General features: G+C 46.7%; 1 protein-coding gene across 1 annotated transcript in view; it reads left to right on the forward strand.

Moving 5' to 3' along the window:
• The window catches only part of VAT1L (vesicle amine transport 1 like), a 147,011-nt gene extending 134,078 nt beyond the window's left edge, over positions 1 to 12,933 (forward strand). The window contains exons 8-9 of the mRNA XM_060650087.3: positions 6,449 to 6,532; positions 10,323 to 12,933. Of these exons, the coding sequence (XP_060506070.1) occupies positions 6,449 to 6,532; positions 10,323 to 10,421 (183 nt within the window). The 3' untranslated portion in view covers positions 10,422 to 12,933. The remainder of the gene's footprint in view (positions 1 to 6,448; positions 6,533 to 10,322) is intronic.
• Positions 12,934 to 22,462: the final 9,529 nt, after the last annotated feature.

Here is a 22,462-nt window from a genome sequence, read left to right on the forward strand (position 1 = left end):
AATTGAATATCATGAAACATTAAATGAGATCCCAACAAAGATTGAGCATTGTTAACTTTCATTACTCACGTGTGAAAAAACTGACTACTCAGAAGGTGACTGGAGGTGGAAAGATATTCTAGATTTGTATGGTCACTGTGGGCCCCTGCATCCTTGGAAACTCTTTGCAATATAGTACCAAAGGCCCCAACCAACCTGACCAGCACGTTGCCTCACATTCACTCTTGCTCTTTGTCCTTGCACCCACTGGCCCCCTTTTCAGTCTCTCCATTCACATTCTGCCCCCTCTCCTGCGAAAGGCCCCTCTCCCTTCTTGTCTTAGCTCCTTCGTACTCATCCTTTAAACCCCAGCTCGACTGCCACTTGTTCAAGGAAGCCCTCTCTAATCTTCCCAAACAGATCAAACCCCCATCCACATTCTCTTAACACCATCTTAGAATTAGTAAGTGTCAATCTTGCATTCGTTCGAGTCATTCTTTGATGGTCTGCATCTCTCCCATTAGACCATAAGCTTCATGACGGCATGGATCTTGTAGGTGTTTACTCACCGTTGTCTTCCCAGGCTTTCAGAAACCCCACCTCTCCTGGTTCCATTGCAGACAGAAGTAAGAATGACTGTAAGTACTGCTCCTCTGCAAACGTGTTCTGAACCCATTACATTTTCCCCGTAGGCCATGCTTGAACGCCATCTTGAATGCCAGTAGACTTTGTTGGAGCAGGAACCAACAATGGCCCAGGGTCAACTCTGATGGGTTGCGATCCATGGGGGCTACATAAACAAATTAAGAACACAGTTTTTTAATTGTGAGATTCTTTTCATTATGTTTAGCCTATTTAATAAGCAAAACCGTGGGTACCTCAGGACAGAGACAGCCTACTGATTTCATCCATTACTTAAAAAAAAATTTTTTTTTAACATTTATTTATTTTTGAGAAGAGAGAGACAGAGCATGAGTGGGGGAGGGAGGAGAGAGAAAAAGGGAGACACAAAATCGGAAACAGGCTCCGGGCTCTGAGCTGTCAGCACAGAGCCTGACACGGGGCTCGAACTCACGGACCGTGAGATCATGACCTGAGCCGAAGTCGGACGCTTAACCGACTGAGCCACCTAGGCACCCCAGCATTCCATTACTTTATACACAGCTCCTGAACAGGGCTTTGGCGCTGTTGAAGGAGTGACTGACTGCATCAATGAATGGATAGAAGAGAGCTATTAGCATTTAACATATGAAGAAGGTGAGGAGCAGAGGTGAAGCACCTCGCTGGAATGACAGCAAAGCAGAGCGTAGGACTCAGTGATGATCTCACTGCCGCCTGCCACCATCCACTTGGGATGGTACCAACGTGGCCTCCCAGGGACAGGAAAGAAGTATCAGAAAAGCTCAGGTAGCCTCTGTGCTCAGGATCTCGGCAGCTTGAGGTGTTTTAATCATATGACTCAAATTTCCTCCCACTGTCTGGAGGGGAGACCAGCTCTGGCTGAGATAGCCTGAGTATGCCCAGAATCCCGAGCCCGGGAAATTCCAGCTGCCAAGACCAGATCTGGCCAGCCGCACAGCTGGCGGTGGCTTCTCAGACTGGGTGTGAGAGGCCACGGCCCTGATTACACACAGACTCCACTGGGACACCCGGGCAGCACCGAGCAGGCCCCCAACAGGCAGCTGCCTGGGCCGAGGGCTCTGAGATGAGCGTCAGGTGAGACAGAAACCTCTCGTGTGGCTCAGCCGCATGACCTCTCACTCTCTCCACATACCACTTGCCTATTCATCCATCCGTTCATCCTGGAGGCTATCATATGCCCGATACACCCATGCACTGGGGTCCCTGAGGTTGGTGCCACTGTCCCACCATCTAGAGCTGCACTCCCCAATATGGTAGACATGAGCCATGTGCAGCCACTGGGCACATGAAGCATGGCTCATCTGAATTGAAACACGCTGTAAGAACAAAATACACCCTGGATTCCAGACACGTAGAGTACGAAAGGAGGAAGGAGCATAAAATATCTCATGAAGACCTTATTATGTGGAGCATATACTGAAGTGATAATATTTTGGATAGATTTGGTCAAAGAAAATATATTCTTTTTTTTTTTTAATTTTTTTAACGTTTATTTATTTTTGGGACAGAGAGAGACAGAGCATGAACAGGGGAGCGGCAGAGAGAGAGAGGGAGACACAGAATCAGAAGCAGGCTCCAGGCTCTGAGCCATCAGCCCAGAGCCCGACGCGGGGCTCTAACTCACGGACCGTGAGATCGTGACCTGAGCTGAAGTCGGAGGCTTAACCGACTGAGCCACCCAGGCGCCCCGAAAATATATTCTTAAAATTGATTTTACCAGTTTCTTTTTACATTTGTTAATGTGAGTAACTAGAGAAATTTTAGTGTATTTGTAGCCCGCTGCGTATCTCCACTGCACGGCGCTGGCCTAACGTACTGGAGAGAAGAAGGGCCAAGTTCCAAGCTGGCGGTAAGGGTGATGTTATAGCTGGCCTGAGGTGCCCAGGGAGCCCAAAGGAGACTTGGCCCCAAATGCAAGAGTGGGGGCGGGGGAGTAGCAGCTTCCTAGAAGGGTCCACATCGAGAACAAGAGCCCCAGAACAAATCCAAGTTAGCTCCAGGACCAGGATACTCCAGGATACAAGGAACCCCGTGTATACAGAGGAACAAAGCTGAGAAGCCCAGTAACCTCCAGATGAGCGTCCGGTGGCAGGAGTGAGGGAGGTGTAAGACGAAGCAGTGACACAGGAAAGGACAAGAGACGTCCGTTCCTGAGAAGTCAGTCCAGTGTTGTCCAGCAGGATGACTATGTGAGCCACAAGCCACGTTTTCCGTTTTGCAGTAGCCACATCCAGAGAAGTAAAAAGGGGGGGAGGTTAACTTTAGTAGTCTGTTTTATTGAAGCCAGAGTATTTATCACGTTAACATTTCACCACGTGATTGATGTCAACAATTCGTAACGAGAGAGTGTATCTGCGCTCGTTGGCTTTGAAGGTGGCCACGGGGCTTACACGCAGAGCACATCGAAGTCTGTGCTGGCCCCAGTTTTCAGGTGCTCAGTGCCACACGTGACTTGTGGCTACTGCATTACGCAGTGCGGGGCTACTAGGATTTTCCCATCGTCAAGTGCGCTGGGAAAAGGTCTGGAGCAGAAGTGTCCCTTAGGAAAAAACCAAAAAACAAAAATGGTAGCCACAAGAGAGACAAGGAGCTCTCTGGAAGTCGTCACCACCATCTTTTGGTCACTGTCACCTACCGAGGTACCTCAATTTACGAACTGGTATTTGGGGAGCAAAGTCTCTTTTTGCAGACTTTACCTCGTGATGGAGTTATGTGAGGGCAGTTTCGGGGTGCAGACAGCAGAGCCCTGTCCTGGATTTTGTCCAGAGTCCTGTAAAGGGGTAACTGCTCTCTCAGTTCCCAAGTGGTTCGAACTCCTTTCAGTTGGGGACCGGGGACAGATTCCTTAGATTTTTCACCTTTAGGTTTCTCATCTGTGAACCTGTGGTATGCAGATAAAAGGAAGCAACGTGTGTAAAGTGCCTCACCTGATAAAAAATTGATCAGAAAATGGCCATTTCTTTCCTTCTACGCTGTCATCAAAAGGGCTCTTTCACATCTCCAAGAGCAGCCTAAGAGGATGTTAAACTCAAACAGCATGACTGGGGATCAGACTAGTTCAGTTATGTCTCAGAAACATTCCCAACCCTTTCTCTATCCCCTTCAAAAGGAACTTCAAGGAGTCAGTTCATTTCAGAAGGAAATTGTCCAAAAAAATATGCAGATTAGAGCCAGCCCTTCAGGGGGCTTTTTTCTAGTATCACAATAAGCTTTAACTGGAAAGAAAACAGCTTTTCAGTGTCCCTGGGCTCTATCTTACTGGAGAAATGGCACAAAAATTCTTCCGAATCTCCAAGGAGTTTCCAGGTGCTTAATGGCTTGTCAGGGTAATAAACAACTGAATTCTGGGAAATCATTATGTGAGATGTTACCTACCACCTTCCTCTGCCTTTGAGAATCAAATGAAACAACATAGTCTGGGTGGAACGGGGGCGGGGCGCAGGGGGAGGAAGCATCAGTTTTGAAGTCTGACAAACCTGAGTTTGAACCACAGTTCTGTCACTGATAGCCACATAGTCTTTGGACAGATTGCTTTGATCGTTGAGCATCAAGGTACTTAGCTGTAAAATGGGTATGACATATATCTTACAAGAACTATGTATGAAAGGAAAGAATGTTAGTTATCTATTGCTGCATAACAAAATGTCCCCAGAACTTATTGGCTTAAAACAATATTTGTGATCTCACTTTACGTGGGTGAGGAACCTGGGCAGGGTTTAGCTAGGTCCTTGGGCTCAGGGTCTCCCAAGGTGTCAGCCAGGGCTGCGTTCTCATTTCTAGGCTTAACTCCGGAAGAGTCTGCTTCTGAGCTCTCTCATTGGTTGTTGACAGGAGCTAGTTCCCCGTGGGCTTTTGGACCGAGGGTATCAGTTCGTCAGCGGTTGTGGGTGGGAGGTCTGCCTCAGTTCCCTGCCGTGTGAGCCTCTCCCTAGGGCAGCTTACAACAGGGCAGCTTGTGTCACCAGAGCAAGAAGGCACGAAGAGTCAGAGGAAGAGACGACAAGACAGAAATCAGTCTTTTATAACCTAATCTTGGAGGTGACATCCCATCACTTTTGCTGTTTTCCAACAGTCAGAAGCAAGTCAGCAGGTTTGGCCCACATTCGAGGGAGAAAGGGTGTGTGTCAGGGGGAAAGGAAGGTTGGGAACCATTCTGGAGGCTGTCTGCCACGGTATTTAAACATTCTCGGTATATAGTCGTGATGACCAGACATGACAGCATTTTGAAAAGCAGTGTTCACCACAGAAATAAAAGAAATCTGCTGGCATGTGTATCAGGGTCAGGAAATTTAATCATATGACACTACCAGTCTATAAAAGGGCTGATTCTAACCGATACTAGGTTTTCCAAAGACTACGTTTAAATATGCATTTAACTTACATTACATACTGCTTTGATAACATATTGCCAAATAACAATGTTTGGAGTTAAAAGGCACTCATTTCTCCTAATGTTTTATCATGTGTCTGAACCCCTTTCTGATTATTTTAGGATGTCCACGCTTTTATGGGGATGTAAATAAAAATATTCGTCTCGATTTTCTCATTTAGCACCATTACAAAGGCATTTGACCCCGCTGTACTTTCCTTGTAATTAGCAGCTTAATAGCAACATAGTATTTCCATTCTGTAGATAAATCTAAGAGTCGGGGTTTACTTAACCATTCCTTTACTCTGTGATACAGAAGTGGCTGCAAGTGTTTTACCGTTAAAAGCAATGCTGTGATTGAGTATCTTTTGTGTGGTAAGTTTTTTCCCCTACAATTTGAATTATGTCTTTAGGCTAAGTCCCAGAAAAGCAATTAGAGTATGCACATTTTAATGGTTCAAGTTTTTATCCAAATGGGAAGACAGGTTTCCTCAAAGACAGACATCTCAGCTTACTTTAAACTAAAAACAAAAACAAAAACTAACAAACAAACAAACTATGGCATGTAGCCTGTAAGGACATTTCATGAATACTTGTGGACTTGAATGAGTGAACAAAAATATATAAAAATCTGATACTTCAAGAAAAAACATTTAGGCCAGATCTCTTGTAATTTTTTTTTAAAATCAAGAGATGTTGTCTTTCCATTTAGATTTCACTAAGAAATGTGGAGGGCCTATTCATGCCAAGCACTGGGCATGGTTGCCCTTTGCTTATCTCATTTAATCCTCACCAGCGCCCCCTACAGCCCATTTTCCGCACAGTCAGAGAGTGAAATGCTCAAAGCATAAATCAGATCAGGGCACACGCTTGCTTTTTAAGTAAGCCCGAATCATTTGAAAGGAAAACTAGGTCCTCTTCTCCGGGCAGAATACTAGTTCTGGAGAAAACTCTACTTACGTAGAAACAAAATTTCCACGCAATAACCAGGAGTAACCTAAGGGAATTTTCCTGAATATAGTTTAGCTTGGGCAATGGATCATTTTAGTTAAACTACGAATGAGAGTTATAGAACACTTTGGTAAGCAGGGCACAAGTGACTCTGAGAAAAATAATTTTACCGGTCAGAATTTACTCTGATGTCTTTCTTGGAACCTCACGGTACCCTCCTCCCCACCAACCCCCCCCCCCCCCCCCCACCTTTTAAAGAAAATTTCGTCGTCTTATTACAAGGACTATCACTTTCATTTCTTAGACCCAGAGGACCAAGTTGCTTGCACAAGCTCAGAGTTCCTGAGCGACACAATCAGAATTTATTTCCACCCAGGGTCCCAAAGCATCTCTGGCTTGGCTGCTAACCTTGAACCACAGCGCCCCCACGTGGGCGGCGGCTGGTTTGGCTTTTCCACCTGGGCAACTTCTCACCCAATCAGCGCTTCCGTTTTTCTCCTGGCTCAGGTGAAGGAGGCCATGCAGCGGATCCACGACCGAGGAAACATCGGCAAGTTAATTCTGGATGTAGACAAGACCCCGACTCCACTGGTGAGTCAAACGCAGAGGGATCCGTTCAGTTCAGCACGGCAGGGTCTATCAGACGCAGGCACAGGTGGGGGAGAGGGAAATACAGGCGGCTCTCTGGCTCGAGGAGGAGACCTGTGTAATCAAACAACCATGCAAATGGGCAATTAGTCACACCGCTGGGATGCGTGCTGAGAAAGAAAGGAAATGCTTCAGTGCGAGCATTTCAAGAGCAATCTAAGGACAGTCGGGAAAGATAGGGATAACCTGCCTATCACAGGTGCTGCCTCTTGGTTGCCACAGGTGAGAGGAATTCCTGGTAAAATCTAATAGAGTCACGCACATTCTCAACAGAAGGATGCCACCTGCCTCCGAGATGCCTCCTGAGGGTACCCTTACGCCCAGGGATCCCTCCAGGAGTGAAGCGTGTCAAAGTCACTCCCCAACCTGCTTGCTGGGGCCACCGGTGGTGGGAGGGGGCGATGTAGTGTGCCGACGACACACAGAGCACCATCAGACTGCGTGGATTCAGAGCCTGGCTGTCCTCTCGTGTGTGTGACCCTGGGCGATTATCCCGCCTGTCTATCTTCAGTAGCCCTGTCTGCAAACGAAGTTCTCACAAGTCAATTAGAGTGATACACATAAGGCATTGTCCCATGCATACTAAGTTCTGGGAAAGGATTAACAGCGAAAATACTTGGGGTTTTTTGTTTCTTAGCTTTCTCACCCGTTGCGTCTTGAACCTGCATCGGGCATTTATAAAAGAAAAAAGAACTAAAATCTTTGCATGTTTTAGTGTGTATTTTTTTTTTTTTTAAGTGTACCTTGGCTTTTGTAACCATAATGTAGTTCGGGAAGGATGGTCATTTCACTCAATGAAGGGTGATTTCATGAGAGGGCATTTCACAAAGTGCAAATGACCAATAAGTATAGGGACATCGTGTGTTAAGTGCTTATGAAGTTCTAGGGGTGTGACAGCAAGTATCTGAAGGCAGATGAGGGGTTGAGGCTAGGGAGGAGGCGAGGGCTGGGCTCTCGGGTCTTCTGTGCACTTCTGTTGTTCTTAAGACACATGACCAGGTCTGTTTTACCCCATCAGTTGAGGGGATCTAGAGCCATCCTGGACAGTTTGTTTTAAGCAAGATAGTTGACATCAGCTTCCTGCCTGTGACTGTTACACAGGAGGTCCCGCTGGGCCCTTGGGTAAAACAGGAAGGCCTGTTTGACCACAGGGGATTCTCACCAGTTGGGCTGAAAAGCCCAACTTTGAGGGTGAGACCTCAGGACCTGCCATGGTGCTGGTTCCTGAATCCCAGGAGGGCTTCTACCTTAGGACCGAAAGAAACAAAGAGATGTGGTGAGTGGCCGACTCAGATCTGTGGTGTTTGGAAGGCCTCTGTGGGGAGAAGGCCACGGCCTGCCTGGATAGAGACGAGACCTGAAGGAGGAGGAGCGTGTAGTCAGGCTAAACAGAGGGCATCGTGAGAGCCAAGACGGGTCCGGCGCAATCTTTTCTACGGCAAGCGCCTAACGAAAGGAAATGGCACGGGGTCAAGGCCCCTCGGGAACGCATCATTTCCCACTGGGCAGCTGTTGGGGGTGGGGGCAGTGAGGGGCCTACAGAGGGGCCTTCTTCTATTAGAAGGGCCACTTTCAGAGCTCAGGCCAAGCCGAGGGCCCTGAATCTGCCTCGCTGAGTACACTGCACGGTACTCCCCCTCCTCCAGGAACTATCGGGGCTACGAGGGGCTCGGGCAGCGCTCTGGAAGTGCCTTTGCAGGAGTGCCTACGAAGTGCCTGCCAAGAGTGAAGGCTCTCCTGCCCTCAGGAGACTTCAGGGCCTCATTCAGGGCCTTCCCTCAATGAGGCTGAGCCAGGGCGGAGCTGAGCTCACCTGAGGACGGGTCCCAGGGTCACAGCAGAGACCGGGCTGCTTCCTCCGGACCCTACGGCGTCGGGGCGCAGCTCTGGCCCCGGCCTGACCGGCGCCCCTGAGAACAGTGGCAGCCTTCTCTGAAGCCTGCCGACCTCTGCCGCCCTGCCACTGCCCCGGGCACGTCACCTCTGGGTGTCCCTGTGCGCTGCGGGAAAACAGAGCCTGCCTACCTTGCACAGGGGGCAGTAGTTACTGTTTCTGCTGCTTCTTTTTGAGAAGATGGAAAGGGGTAATGTGCCTGAGTCCCCTGGCACACTGGTGAATTTGGGGTACATACTAAGAAGGCAGAGCTCTCGTGATTATTTTTGTTGATGTTTGTTTGTTTTTGAGAGAGAGAGAGAGACAGAGCCCGACACGGGGCTCGAACTCACGAACAGCGAGATCATGACCGTAGATGAAGCTGGATGCTTAACTGACGGAGCCACCCAGGCGCCCCCAGAGCTCTCACGATTATTCACTCGCTATTCTCAGAGTTCGTACTCTACGCTCCTGCGTGCCAGGCACTGTGCTAGTTGCAAAGGATAACACAGGAAGACAAGAGGAGACCTGGTCATCTTCCACGGTGTCTGCGCTTCCCGTGGCGGGGCAGGTGGACGGCAGTCAAGAGGCCATCCGTCCAGATGGGACACTGCTGATCTGTGCTACAAAGAAGAGCTGGTCATGGAGGGGGGACCGTTCCAGTTAGGGTAGTCTGGGAAGGCTTCCTTGAGGAAGCAGGCTGAGCGCTGAAAGCAAAGTAGGCACCAGTTAGGGGAGGGAGTGGCGGGCTGGCATTGCAGGAAGAAGACACTGCCTGCGGCCAAGAGGGCAAATCCAGCTCCAGGACAGGCAACGCGGGGAGGCCCGAGGACCGTGGGCCCAATTCCTGTTTGAAAGAATGAGTGGTGGGCATAGGCAAAGACTCAGGTTTAGGAGATCTAGGCTTCAGGGCAAATGACGTCGACTGGGGCTTAGGAGTGGAAATCTGAGGCCCAGTTCGCTAAGGGGGCTGCTGATGGACAGGACTAGGATGTCTTGAGCATCCATCATGCACTCGGCCCGTTGCTGGACGCTTCAAATACATCATGTTACTTTGTTTCACTTGGTCCTCATGATAGCCTTGTAAGGCAGGTGGGTTTATTCCCGTTGTAACCATCCACAAAAGGGAGGCTCAGAGAGGGATAAAAACCATACCAGGGACTGGTGATGATGGCTAGCTAGCTAGAACCAAAGTCCACATTTGTGGACACGGCATTCTGTGTAGACAATAAAGGACACGAATGCACATTTGTTAGTATGGTTGTTCTGGCTTCTTAGGGAGTGACAGCACCAGGATTTCAACCCCGGCCAGTCCGTGCAGTGGACGCTCTCAGTGCCTAAGGGCGTCCCCCAGCACCTGGCCCCTCTGACTGAGAGCCTCCAGCCCCAGAAGCATGTGTGGCCAGCACATACAGAACTGGCCAGAGAGGCCAGGGAGATACCCACCTTGGCCATTCCTTGGCTTCCTCCCCCCCCTCCCCCCGCATATGCGGGACACCTGTGAGGGGCATGCCCCTCACTGTCTCCCAGTGGTCCCCAAGAGGACTGAGCCCCAGTTGCCCACATCAGGAGCCTACTTATTAACACATTCCATACCAGTTCCCTTGCCTTTTCTGTCTCGTCTCCTTCCTCCCTACCAGCGCTTCCTTGGAATCATCTCCCAAATTCCCAATCCTTGCACTCAGATCCTTACGTCAGGGGCCCCACCCTAAAACAGCTGGCACCACACTGCCCTCCTGGGGAAGGAAACAACCCTAACTCTTAGCCCTCGAAGGAGGCCTTCCCAAGGGGCTTCCTCAGATGCTCCAGGAAGGGAGGAGACATCGCAGACCTTCTAAAACGCCCTGTGTTGAATTGCAGATGGCCAACGACAGCACAGAGACCAGCGAGGCGGGGGAAGAGGAGGAGGACCACGAGGGCGACAGCGAGAACAAGGAGCGGATGCCCTTCATCCAGTAACCCAGGACCCTGGCAGGAGAACACGGAGGATGATTTGGAACAAGAGGAGCCGGTGGAGAAAGTCCTTCTGTGCCCCAGTGAACAAATACTGTAGCCCACTGTGTGTTGTGTTTGTCTGCAGTCAGCTGAGCTAAAAAGCTGTTGATCACTGTTGTTTTTGAAATTAAGTGCCAATCCCATCCCACGCAGTATTAAGTCCCTCCCCCACCTGTGTATTACTCTCTCCCCTCTTCCCTCCTTCACAACCATCCATCTTTGGGTCCTTCTTGACAGTTCTTAGAACAGCCTTGCAAATTAATACAAGCCCTCAGGCCCAGTGCCTACAAGACCAGACGTGGGCAAAGACAAGTTTCGACTGAAGGGTGTTATCTTAAGAGCAGTGTCCAGATCCTGGGAAGCTTCAGGCCAGTGACACTTTTTGCCTCCAGCCACCCATGATTCTGACAAGAGCGCTTGCCAATGTGGCTGGCAGAAAGAGGGTAGGCCGGGAGGTGTTTTCATGAGCCCACACATTTAGGATCTCTCCAAACAGTCCTTTCCCTCTCCCCGTTTAAGAGGCAACTTCCTTACATGCATTGAGTTGTTTAATGGTCCAGAGGTTGAACCACTCTCCTCTCAGCCTCTGATGCTTGATCCCTTCACTGGTTCTTAACCATCAACACAGGAAAACAGACGTGGAGTTTTCAGGATAGAGGATGGGTCAACAGCATGAGTTTGAGGACCAGCCACAGAGACTTCTCCTCTGAAACCATGTCTCATGAGCAAAATCCTCCCCTCCCCCACCATGTACATTTTATTTCCATTGTAAGAAAACTCACCACGTGTGGGACTGTTTCAGAGGTCATTACCGAGATTTGCCTACATTTGCACACCTGCCACGGGCATTACCGATTTTGCTATTTCCATTTCCTGGTAGTGAGCAGCTACCTTTACCAAGGATTCCCCCGGGGAAGACCTCCCTTGTAGACCGTATTTGGGGAAAAAGAAAATCAGTGAGTGTCTCTTTTCTTGCCAAAGCATGTTCCGACATGTAACAAACTCTAGCGATACAGACGGTTGACGTTCAGTTATCTGATCCCAAAAGTGCAGTTCCTCTCCTCTGAAATATAAAATTACGGTGCAGACTCTTTGTAGGGCCCCTGCTTTTTGGTAATCGGGGACCAAACTACTTGATTGCACACCCTTGTCCGATTTTCCAGCTCCTAAACTCCTAGGAAACCCCACACCCAGCCCCACCATACTTGACATGCCTTGAGGCGAACCTTTCCCTTGACGGATGAGGAAGTCTCAGTGTCTCCACAAGGGGGCTCCTCATTCACTGCTCCTACTCCTGGCTCAAAGGGTGACTCCTTCATTCACAAACCAAGCTGGAGACACATGGAGCCCACAAGATTAGCAACCCCCCCCCAGTCACTTTGCTTTCTGGAAGACCTTGGAGGGCTCCCACCTTGCCCCACCTCTCCACCAGTGAGCCTTAGGGTCGACCCAACTCTTTCCCCAAATGATGGGAATGAATGCATTCCAGCAACTACCTTTTCATTTCCAAAGTCCTTTTGTAACAAATGTCACCTCATTAATCACATTCTTTTTTTTTCCTACCCCAAGCTTGTGATGATGACTTATTTATGCCAAATATTTTTCTGAAGGGAGTTTCTCCTCGTTGTGAATGTACTTGTAAAATATGAAGGCGAAAAAGGGTGCCGCCATCTGATGAGCAGGGAGGTGACGGTATCTCAGAAGACGCTGACATCTTCTGTTCATACCCCAAGACTCACCGGTGTTTCATTTCTGGGCCATGTAGAAAGATAATGTGGAGGTTTATCTCCCCACCCCCAAAACTTTCGCAAAATGCTGTATTATTGGTCATGTTTCTCCCATAACCAAGCTGACAATGAGGTTTTAAGGAGAACCACCCAAGTGACATTCCTGGTGAGCTGGACAGAAATGGCATTTTTTAGGGCTGGGGTAACAAAGAGCCACCGGCCACATCAGGGCTGTCCTCTGCGAGGGGGACGAGAACTCTCTTCGCAGAATCCCACCACCGGCCTTTGTTCTGTCCAGAGGAGAGGCATTTAAAAAAAAAAAAAATCATGCTTCCCCAAATCTGTTTTTCAACTAGCAAGATTAATACAGTCAAATTATGGCCGTTGGTTAAAGAAGAAACCCTTTTGCCTCCTCGGAATACAGAGTGAGAAGGGAAAACTAGAGTCTCACTATCAAGGTCAGGTTGTGCCCTGAAGAACAGGATAAATACCAAAATTAACCCTTTAATGCACCCTCGTTTTTTAAGCACCTTCTTCCTGTCACGTGATTGGTTTTCTGAAGGAAATGTAAAGAAAGTCTCAGTTTGCCTTAAAGGAACTGTGAAGGCTTCTCTGTCATCTAAACTTGGTTGGAGTGAACTGAAACATTGTCTAATGTATTTGTGGCTTTAGAGCTTTTGTTACATTGTGCCTACAAAGCAAATTATGTTTACATAAAATATATAAATAAAGTATTCAGCATAGCATAACCTAGCCTGGCGTCAGTGACCCCACATCCATGGCTATTGGGAAAACATCGCCACTATTAAAATGTAAGGAGTGGGTGACTAAAAAAGAAAAAAAAATATGTGACAGAAGAATCTTCAAATGAGAAACTAAAGACTGTAGAGAGAAAACAGGAGTCAAAATAAGACGAGCTAAAGGCTTTTTTTTTAAAGAAAAAACATTCAAGTTCCCTCAAGCAAGAAAGTAAAACCACTAAAGAAAAGAACTGTCCAAGACATCATATAATAATAATGGCAATAATTATAATGGCATTTATAAGGCACCTACTATATGCTGTTAAGAAAGCTGTATAGATAAAAATCATAATTAAATAACATATATAATAACCCCCAAGGGCCCGGAGAGGTAGGGTTTATCATTACACCCATTCCATAGGTGACAAAAGTGAAGATTAAGATTTTGCACTTGCCCAAGATCACACAGCTAGTAAGTTGTGGGGCCAGGATTTCAATCCAAGCTAGAATCCATGCTTTTAACCACCCTATCATGCTTCTGGCTTAAATAAGGGTGAGATAGGATGCATTTCAAATTACCAGCCTTTGTTCCCCAGAAACTCTTCAGGTATGCTGTTTCCTCTGATTTCAAGAACATGCTTGTAAATTTGTTTTGCTTTGCAGCAAATACTATGCATATCAAGAAGCATTTTTTTTTTTTCTGGTCCTCCAATGAAATATTCAGTGAATTAGTGATTTTTTTTTTAGAAAAAGTAATGTTTTTACTCATTTTTTGAGAGAGACAGAGAGACAAAGTGCAAGCAGGGGAGGGGCAGGGAGAGAGGGAGACATAGAATCCAAAACAGGCTCCAGGCACTGAGCTGTCAGCACAGAGCCCGATGTGGGGCTCGAACTCACGAACCATGAGATCATGACCTGAGCTGAAGTCGGATGCTCAACCGACTGAACCACCCCTCAAGTACTGATTTTAAAACTCACACATCTCAACCACTTTCATTTTCATGATCCAATATCCTCAAGGTTACCAAAGAGATACACAAATTAAATCCCCAAGGCTAAGATTTCATGAAAGAGGAATTCATGATTAGGGAGGCTTTAGTATGTTTAAGGTGTTCTCAGCAGGAAGCCAAAAAAACAGAGCTAAGCTCCATGTCAATAAAATGCCACATACCTAAACCTGAATTTACAAAGTAGAAAGTTACTCGCCTTGTCAGTAAAATTCTCTCAAAGTGCCTCCACGAAGAATTTTCTCATATATTCCTACTTAATGTTCATGTACTCCGTATAAATCTCGTGGTCTCACTTAGCCAGTGTTGGTGCACTGTCACATTTAAACACAGTTCCAGCAACAAAAGCTGGAATCTAAACTAAAACCCACATCTTCACTTACAACTCAGAACGGGGAAGAGGTCAAGCGGCCGGAAACAAAATTCCTTTCAGCGTCGTGAATGAGGTTTGGGTGGTAATGGAGGTAAACCTTTCAAAAGCCGTTTGGGGGCGTGGGGAAATGTGTGTAGAAGCAAAGAGGTAAGGACTTTTGAGGGCATATTGAGGAGTAGAGAGAAGAGTGTAGCTGAAATACACACATGGGGATGGAGTGGAGCAGGAGAATGGCATGATGGGAAGTCGGTACCGGGTTTGGAGGTCTTGGATGCCGCTCGATAATCTTGGATTTCTGTGGAAAGGACCGAGGATGTGTGGTGGTGTGGCATGAAAGTTGGGGCACGGAGGTGATTACCAAGAGTAAAGGCAGGGTTCAGCGGGAAGAGGGATATGAGATGGGTCAAAGTGTGGGTCTCAGTTAGACATCAAGTACCTCGATTGCCGCTGCCCTGGTTCGGGTCCTCCAGAATCAAACAATGAAACAACGATCCCAAGAAGGACAGCTTTGGGGAGGAGAGGGGAGGGGAGTATAAAACAGGAAAGGGAAGAAGCCAGTTCAGGGTATGGTGATAAGCAGGTTACCGCTGTGGGAGAGGTGAACAGGTCCCCCAGTTGTCCCATTTGAAAAGTGAGCAAGTTGTCCCATTTCTCCATCAGTTTCCACGCATCATTGTAGAGGGCTATTTCCACCCGCGTGTTGATTCCCCGACGCTCTTGACCTTGCCCTTGTGTGAACCACCCACGTGGCTGTGGCCAGACAATGCTGTCAGATGGACAGCCACAGGAAGCCATTAGGATACTTGGAAGCAGCGAGGGGATATGGACCAGGGAAGTTCCCACAGCTCCTGCTGGTACTCTTCCAGGGAATTTGCTCTTTCTTCTGAAGTCAGAGGGGGAAGTTTTTGAGGTTTTCCATCAACCATATTCCAGGCTTACTAACTACTCCCCCATTCTGGCTGTCCCATTAGCTCACAGCATCCCTTCTGTTTTGTTTTGTGTTTTGTTAATTGGTCTTTTGACTTGAAGAATATGGCTTCTACTGAGAGGAGACAGCCAAAATGCTCCCCTTTCCGCAACCTCCACTGTGATGAGTTAGTTCATTGGGGTCTTTCTGCCAAATTTCAGGTCCCATCACTGGGACCAGAAGACCTGGGGCTCCATGTTAAATGAAGACACACGTTTGTTCAACAGGTTTTTAGTGAACGCTTGCTGGGTGCACGAGCCTGTTCTGGTCCTAGTAATAGAAAGAAAATAAGACACAAACCTTTCCTCAAGAAATTCAGTCTGAAACTGTGCTATCTAGGAAAAATATGAAGATGAGCCCCATACAAGGTTACATTTTCTAACAGTCACAGTACAAACGTAAAAAAAAAAATTTAATTTTAATATTTCATGTGACCCCAAATACAGAATGCTGTCATTTCGACATACCGTCAGCATAAAGACTATTAACGAGATTTTTTATGTTCCACTTTTCATACTAAGGCTTCAAAGTCTGGTGTGTATTTTAATGCAGCACATCTCAGTGTGGACTGGACACACTGCAAAGGTTCAGGAGCACCTGTGTCTAGCAACTTCCATTTTAGACAGGCGGGTCTAGAGAATGAGCAGAAATGGACACCGGTATATGCCACACAGCTTCAGAGAGGCCACGTTAGGGGCCAAGTGGGAGCACAAAGTAGAGAAGGGTCAACTCTGTGACAGAAGAGGACATCAAGGAAAGGGTACCCCCGGGAAGTGATGCTTGGGTGAAGTCTTTAAGATGAATGGGTGTTCAGGGGAATAATGCACGCAACACACACAGCGTAGTGCCTGGCACAGAATAAGCACGATCAACCTTGGCTTCTTTTCCCTACTCCCATTTGCTAACGCAGGGAAGAATGGGATGTTTGGGAAAGACTCAATAGCTTCCTTTGTTTCGTTTTGTTTTGTTTTTTAACACTAGAGAATATGTAGATCTCAATACTTCACTTCTAGATGTATTTGTGGGGAAAGAAATTCAGTCACGGGTTGAATGTGGGTGTCACTCCAAATTTCATGCGGTAACTCTCCCTCTGTCCCGTGTGATGGTATTGGGAGGTGGGATTTCAGGAGGTAATCAGGATTAGGTAGGGTCACAAGGGTGGAGCCCTCATGAATGAGGTTACTGCCCCAATGAGAGTCCCAAGAGAGTTGCTCTCTCTTTCTCTCTCCCTTGTGTGTGGATATAAAGATACTGGCAGTCTGCAACCAGAAAAAGGCTCTCCCAGGACCTTGAACACGCTAGCACACTGATTCTGACTTCAGACTTCCAGCCTCCAGACTGTACAAAACACATTTCTGTTGTTTAGAAGCCTCCCAGCCCAAGATACTTGGTTATAGCAGCCTGGATTGTCGAAGACGTAAGTGTTTTTGCATTCTCTGCCTTGAGCAGAATGAGCAGAGCTCCTATAACCAGCCAAGCAAAGATGCTGGTAAAGACGTCCCCTGAGTTATTCAAATTGGTACCTAAACAGCAACTGACTCAGGAACAACCGAAGCCTCAACACATCACAAGCATATGCACCCGCATGTCAGTGATTAAGAGCATAAGCCTTGGAGTCTTGCAAATCAGGGATCAAATCTGGGCAAATGGCTTGGCATTTGAGCTTCCCCCTACTCAAATGGGGATAATCATATTGTCTATGGCCCAGAATTGTTACGAAGATCAAATTTAACCATGTATGTGTAACCAGATTGAAACCACGACCCACAAGTTCCAGTCTGGAAGCCAGATGGTAAATGCTTTCAAACAAGGTTTTTTGTTCATTCAACAGACATTAATCAGATACCCAGCATGTTCCCAACACACTATTTTTAGTGTCTTAGGAAAAATAAGAAATACATAGCCTCTGTCATCCAAGAGCTTACAATTTAATGATGCGATAACAAACAAATTATATCTCTTATGCAAATGGCAGTTGATTCGTAAAGCCTGCCTTGGCACTGAGAGATTATGTGGGCAGTGGTAAAGAGTGCTTTTTTTTTTTTAATTTGAGAGAGAGAGTGTGTGCTTGTGTGCAAGCAGGGGAGGGGGCAGAGAGAGAGAGAGAGAGAGAGAGAGAATCTTAAGCAGGCTCCATACTCAGCATGGAGTGCAATGTTGGACTTAATCTCATGACCCTGGGATCATGATCTGACCTGAAATCAAGAGTTGGATGCTCGACCAACAGAGTCACCCAGGCGCCCCAAAAGTGCCATTATTGATGAATAATGTCCATCAGGAGCAGGTAAGGAGAGCTTTCCAGAACAAGTAACTAACTACCTTCGGGCACATCCGTGGGGAAGCACAGGGTAGGTTCACAGAATGGTCCATTTCGCTATTGCATGCACCGGGAGAGAGACAAAAGATTAACAAGACTGGATTATGGAAATCCACAAATGTCCCTTCAAGGGTTCTGCATTTTGTACTAAAAGCACAGGGCTTAATCAAGGGATTGTTGGAGAATGTTCTCATGTAAGAGAGGACCATGGAATATCTTGCCCAAATAAACTTCACCATTATACTTGGTCCAGTTCTGGAGGCAGAACAGGTTGGGACGGGGGCATATTGATACAGTAGTTCTCTGGTTTGTCCCCCAAGGGCGATCCATAGTCTGTTTGATCATGAATTAAGGTAGCTACTAATCTGGCATGAGTGGGAAAGCAAGAACACATCTTTCTTCCAGGAGTGGGAAGACCAAGAGGGGCTGGGGATGCAGGCTTTTCCTGAGGACTGCGGGACACTCGTCCATGGGAGGTCCCCAGACAGGAAATCACCACCCATCAGAGCCCAGAGTCAGAACTAATGTAGGACCCACATGGCAGGCTCACAAACACGCGCATAAAAAATGGGAATCATTTTCATAAAACCGTCCCAGCTTAGCGTTCAGAGATCTCCATAGAGTGAAATCAAATCAAGGCAAACCACCAAAACAAAACTAACATTTACCGAGGATTTGCTGTTTGCCAGGCATTTTACACACACCCTCATTGAATCAAAACGGTTCCTTGGAAAGGAGGCATCAGTCCTGCTTTCAGATAGGGACCATACATTCCAGAGAGGTTAGGTGGCCTGCCCGTGTTTAATCGGCTGGGAAAGATGGGAGGCCAGCAGGTGCACCTTCACGTCCTCCAGGCAAGGCGATCGTTCCCCCCACCCCGACTCCCGACAAGGAAGAGGCCCTTCCCCTCCACTAACTCGGCTGGGATTCAAGGTGCTCTCAGGAAGGCTCTGATTCATCCAGCTTGGGTCACATGTCCATCCTAAACCAATCACGGAAATGGCCGAGGGATGGCCATCCTGATTGGCCAGCCCGGATCATGTGCCCACCCCCAAGCCTGCTCATGGTGGGAGTGGCAACCTGATCGACAGCTCTACCAGAAGCAAGTCAAGCGACGGAGGGATAGATCCCCACAGGGAGGGAAGCTGGGCGGTTAAAACGGTGTCCACTACGGCTACGGAATATGAAATACCGGGGCACCAGATACTGTTTTAGGTCCCCGTGGCAGTCACCACTGATGCCCCAGGACATATCGTCTTGGTGCACCAGAGTTCACCTGCAGCTGTGGACGGTTCCTGGCGTGCTGACAGCATCTCACTTCAAGCACTTGGACTAGTCTGTCTTCCTCTGGGCCTGCAGGTGAACTCCAGTGCCATAGGGCACAAGTGCACTAAGGTAACCCACAATTACTATGGTGGGGAGGGGCTAACACCCGCCGGGGGGTGGGCACCTCCACCATGGAGGATGGGAGCCAGTGGATAAATGCCCAGATTCCTCTTTGGTGTCATCATTTCTGGGACATGTTCCACACAGAATCTCTAAGGTCCCTGGTGGGGTCAAACCTAAATTGCCCACAGTGGTAACTTACTCATTAGCACACCCTTATAGGGCATTGCTAAGAATACTGCTGTGTTTCCTTCCTGATCTCATTCTCCTCACTCCCCAACTCCTGCTTCTTGACAACACCTTCTATTTTTTAAAAATGATTATTTATTTATTTTAAAAGAGAGAGAACGAGCACCAAGAGGGAAGGGGAAGAGAGAAGGAGAGAGAGAATCCCAAGCAGGCACCACGCTGTCAGCACAGAGCCTGACGTGGGGCTTGATCTCATGAACTGTGAGATGACGATCCGAGCCCAAATCAAGAGTCTGATGCTTAACCGACTGAGCCACCCAGGTGCCCCAACATGACCTAAATAAATGACCTGTCCTTTATCTTGGGGGCTTATCTTGGGGACAAATCCTTATCTTGGGGGCTACTGTGGGGAAAATAGCATTTTTGACATATTAACTTGCCAAGCACTTACAACAACCTTATAAAGTAAGTGATACGATTCCCCTTTTACTGATGACCAAGTTAAGCCCAAAAGTTAAGTAAAATGCCCAACATTACACATAGCAACTGAGTTTCCAGAATTTGGGCCCAGCAATCAAGCGAAGCATTCTCTAATGCCCAAGTCACTGAAAATTCACAATACCACTTAACATGTTGGAAAAAATTATCCAGAAGCCAAGCCAGTGTCAGTTAAAATGACTTCTGAAGCCAGCCCTTCTCAGTTTTTCAAAAACCTGCCCAGGGAGCAAGAAATTATTGCTGTTTTTTCTGACTCTGGAGAACTCTATCCAAGGCCAGCAGGAGGAGGCCCAGCAGCCTGATAAATTAAAAAGCTGTGCTGAGAAGCAGGGAATCAGTCCAATGCACATATCGCAATACATGTGATCTCTTCATCCTTTGCAAAAACAAGCATAAATCCCTATTTACTGAGCCCAAGCTAATGCTCAGTGGACTGCCGACATTAAGAGATGGTCTGACAAGTGTATTTGTTTGGGGGCAGAAGTCTGGATGTCCCAATGACCCTTTGAGATTAATCAACTAGCAAGATAGGAAGTCAGCCCACCATCAAATTGAACCCAGTATTTAACTAGATGAATTAAGAGGATATCAAAAGCTCCCATTCTCAATCAGGAGCAATCTGTCCTTATCTCTCTCTCTCTAATCTATCTATTTATCTATCTATCTACCTATCTATCTATCTATCTCTACTAAGGTAAATATTATCAAGGAGACTCAATTCCAGTCTACAGATATTTATTAAGCTTTTGCTATGTGCATGGACCTGTTTTATGTACTGTATAGGATTCAGAGGTAAATACAGCCTGACAACTGCTGGCATAAAGCCCACTGTCGAGAAGACAGAGTGAGACAGGGACCCAATCAACCAGAGAAGGCTAGCAGCATAAAAGGGAGAGATGCATAGGGCTCCAGGGTGCAAAATTGGGAGAGGTGGCATTTGTGCAGTGGATAAGACAGTCTCCGTGGAGGGGAAGTGGATGGACACTCGAAGGCTTTTCCTGCCAAGAATTGACTGCACCCTACTCACAGCTCAGTGGTCAGAAAGCAGGGGCTCTAAAGGTATATGTACTAGGTTTGACTCCTGACTCATCTGGTTACCAGCTGTACGACCCTAAACAAATTCTGTGTTTAATCTCTTGCTTCGTTGTCTCCTCTGTAAAGGGGGAATGACAACATTAAAATGTTATCGGGTTAGGGTGTATATTAAATGAGTCAATAGATGTTAAATGTGTAAGTGAGTGCCTGGTACATAATAAGCACTTGTAATTGTGACGTGTTTTGTCAATTGCCCCTGATTTTTCCCGCGGGGAATGACGCCACCTTGTATGTTGTTTCAGGGGTCTGGTAAATCAAGGTGCCCTTCCCTCCTCTAGCCATATGGGACTCATGACCCAGGGAAAGCCAAATGGATGTTCTAGTAATTTGAAGTTTAGGAAGAGATGCAAACACAGGAAAGCGAATGGAGCGCATCACCCTGGTGGCGGGACCCTAAAGAGCCTCCCATGACTCCCTACTACCCAGATCCCCAAAGCCGCCATGTTTCTATTTTCCCCAAGCCTAGATCTTCACACTTGTCTTGCATTCTGTAGGCGATCCCATATATATAGTTTAAGCAAGCCAGACCTGATTTTTATTACAATCCACTAAAGAACCTTACCCAATTAAAAGTGGGTCTTTGAACTGGGCCTCGAATAACTTGGTAAGATTGTGACAAGGATAGTTCATCTTCCTGGCCACATTCTCGATTTCCCAAAGGAAAGTCAGGACATAAAGCCTGGCGAAGGATTGTTATGGCACATCAAGTAAAAGAGGGAGCGTAAGAGACAAAGTGTGCCTGCCAGAATACAAGCACTTTGGAAACACGGCAAGTTCTTAATTGGGACACAATGGTCAAATATTTGAAATACAAAAAAACAGAGCCAACCTATGCATAATACGAGAGTAGTATTTCTCAAATGTTGCATACCAACATTTTTGTGAATTGTGTCATACCTGGACCCAAAGCATCATTAATATTTTTCTTAATATTTTATATATATCCATATATTACATATAATTGTATCATTAATATGATATAATTAAGTATATCAATATTGTTCTTTAAATAGACTCACTTTTTTTTTTTAACATTTATTTATTTTTCAGACAGAGAGAGACAGAACATGAACAGGGGAGGGGCAGAGAGACAGGGAGACACAGAATCCGAAACGGGCTCCAGGCTCTGAGCTGTCAGCACAGAGCCCGATGCGGGGCTTGAACTCACAGACCGTGAGATCATGACCTGAGCCGAAGTCGGATGCTTAACCGACTGAGCCACCCAGGCGCCCCTAAATAGACTCACTTTTAAGCATATAAATTTTTAAAAATTCTATTGCTACTATAAACGGAAAATCTGTATCACTTGCCATGAAAAGAAAGTAATCGTAAACATTAATATAATGAAGGCAGGTTAGGGACCCCCCAAGGCCCAAATATGGGGTAGTTCGCACATCAACATAAATAATGATAGTAATGGATTATAAACCATGAATAACGTTGAAAAATCTATGTGTCCACCAATAAAAAATTACTACAGTTGAATGCTAATTAATACAAAAGAAGTGTTATAAAATCAACTAATTGGTGAAAGTTTGATAAAATCAGGTTATTCATCTAGTCTCAAAATACTTGCCCACAAATTACATATTAATTACAAAGTAAAAAATGATAACTTTACAGTTGAGAAATCTGACAGGCAATGCCTTAACCAAGTGATCAAAGGTAATATCATCAATACGGACAAACCGACATCATTTGCTTCC

The sequence above is a fragment of the Panthera onca genome, chromosome E2, assembly GCF_046562875.1.
Source record: "Panthera onca isolate mPanOnc1 chromosome E2, mPanOnc1 haplotype 2, whole genome shotgun sequence".
NCBI lineage: Eukaryota > Metazoa > Chordata > Mammalia > Carnivora > Felidae > Panthera > Panthera onca.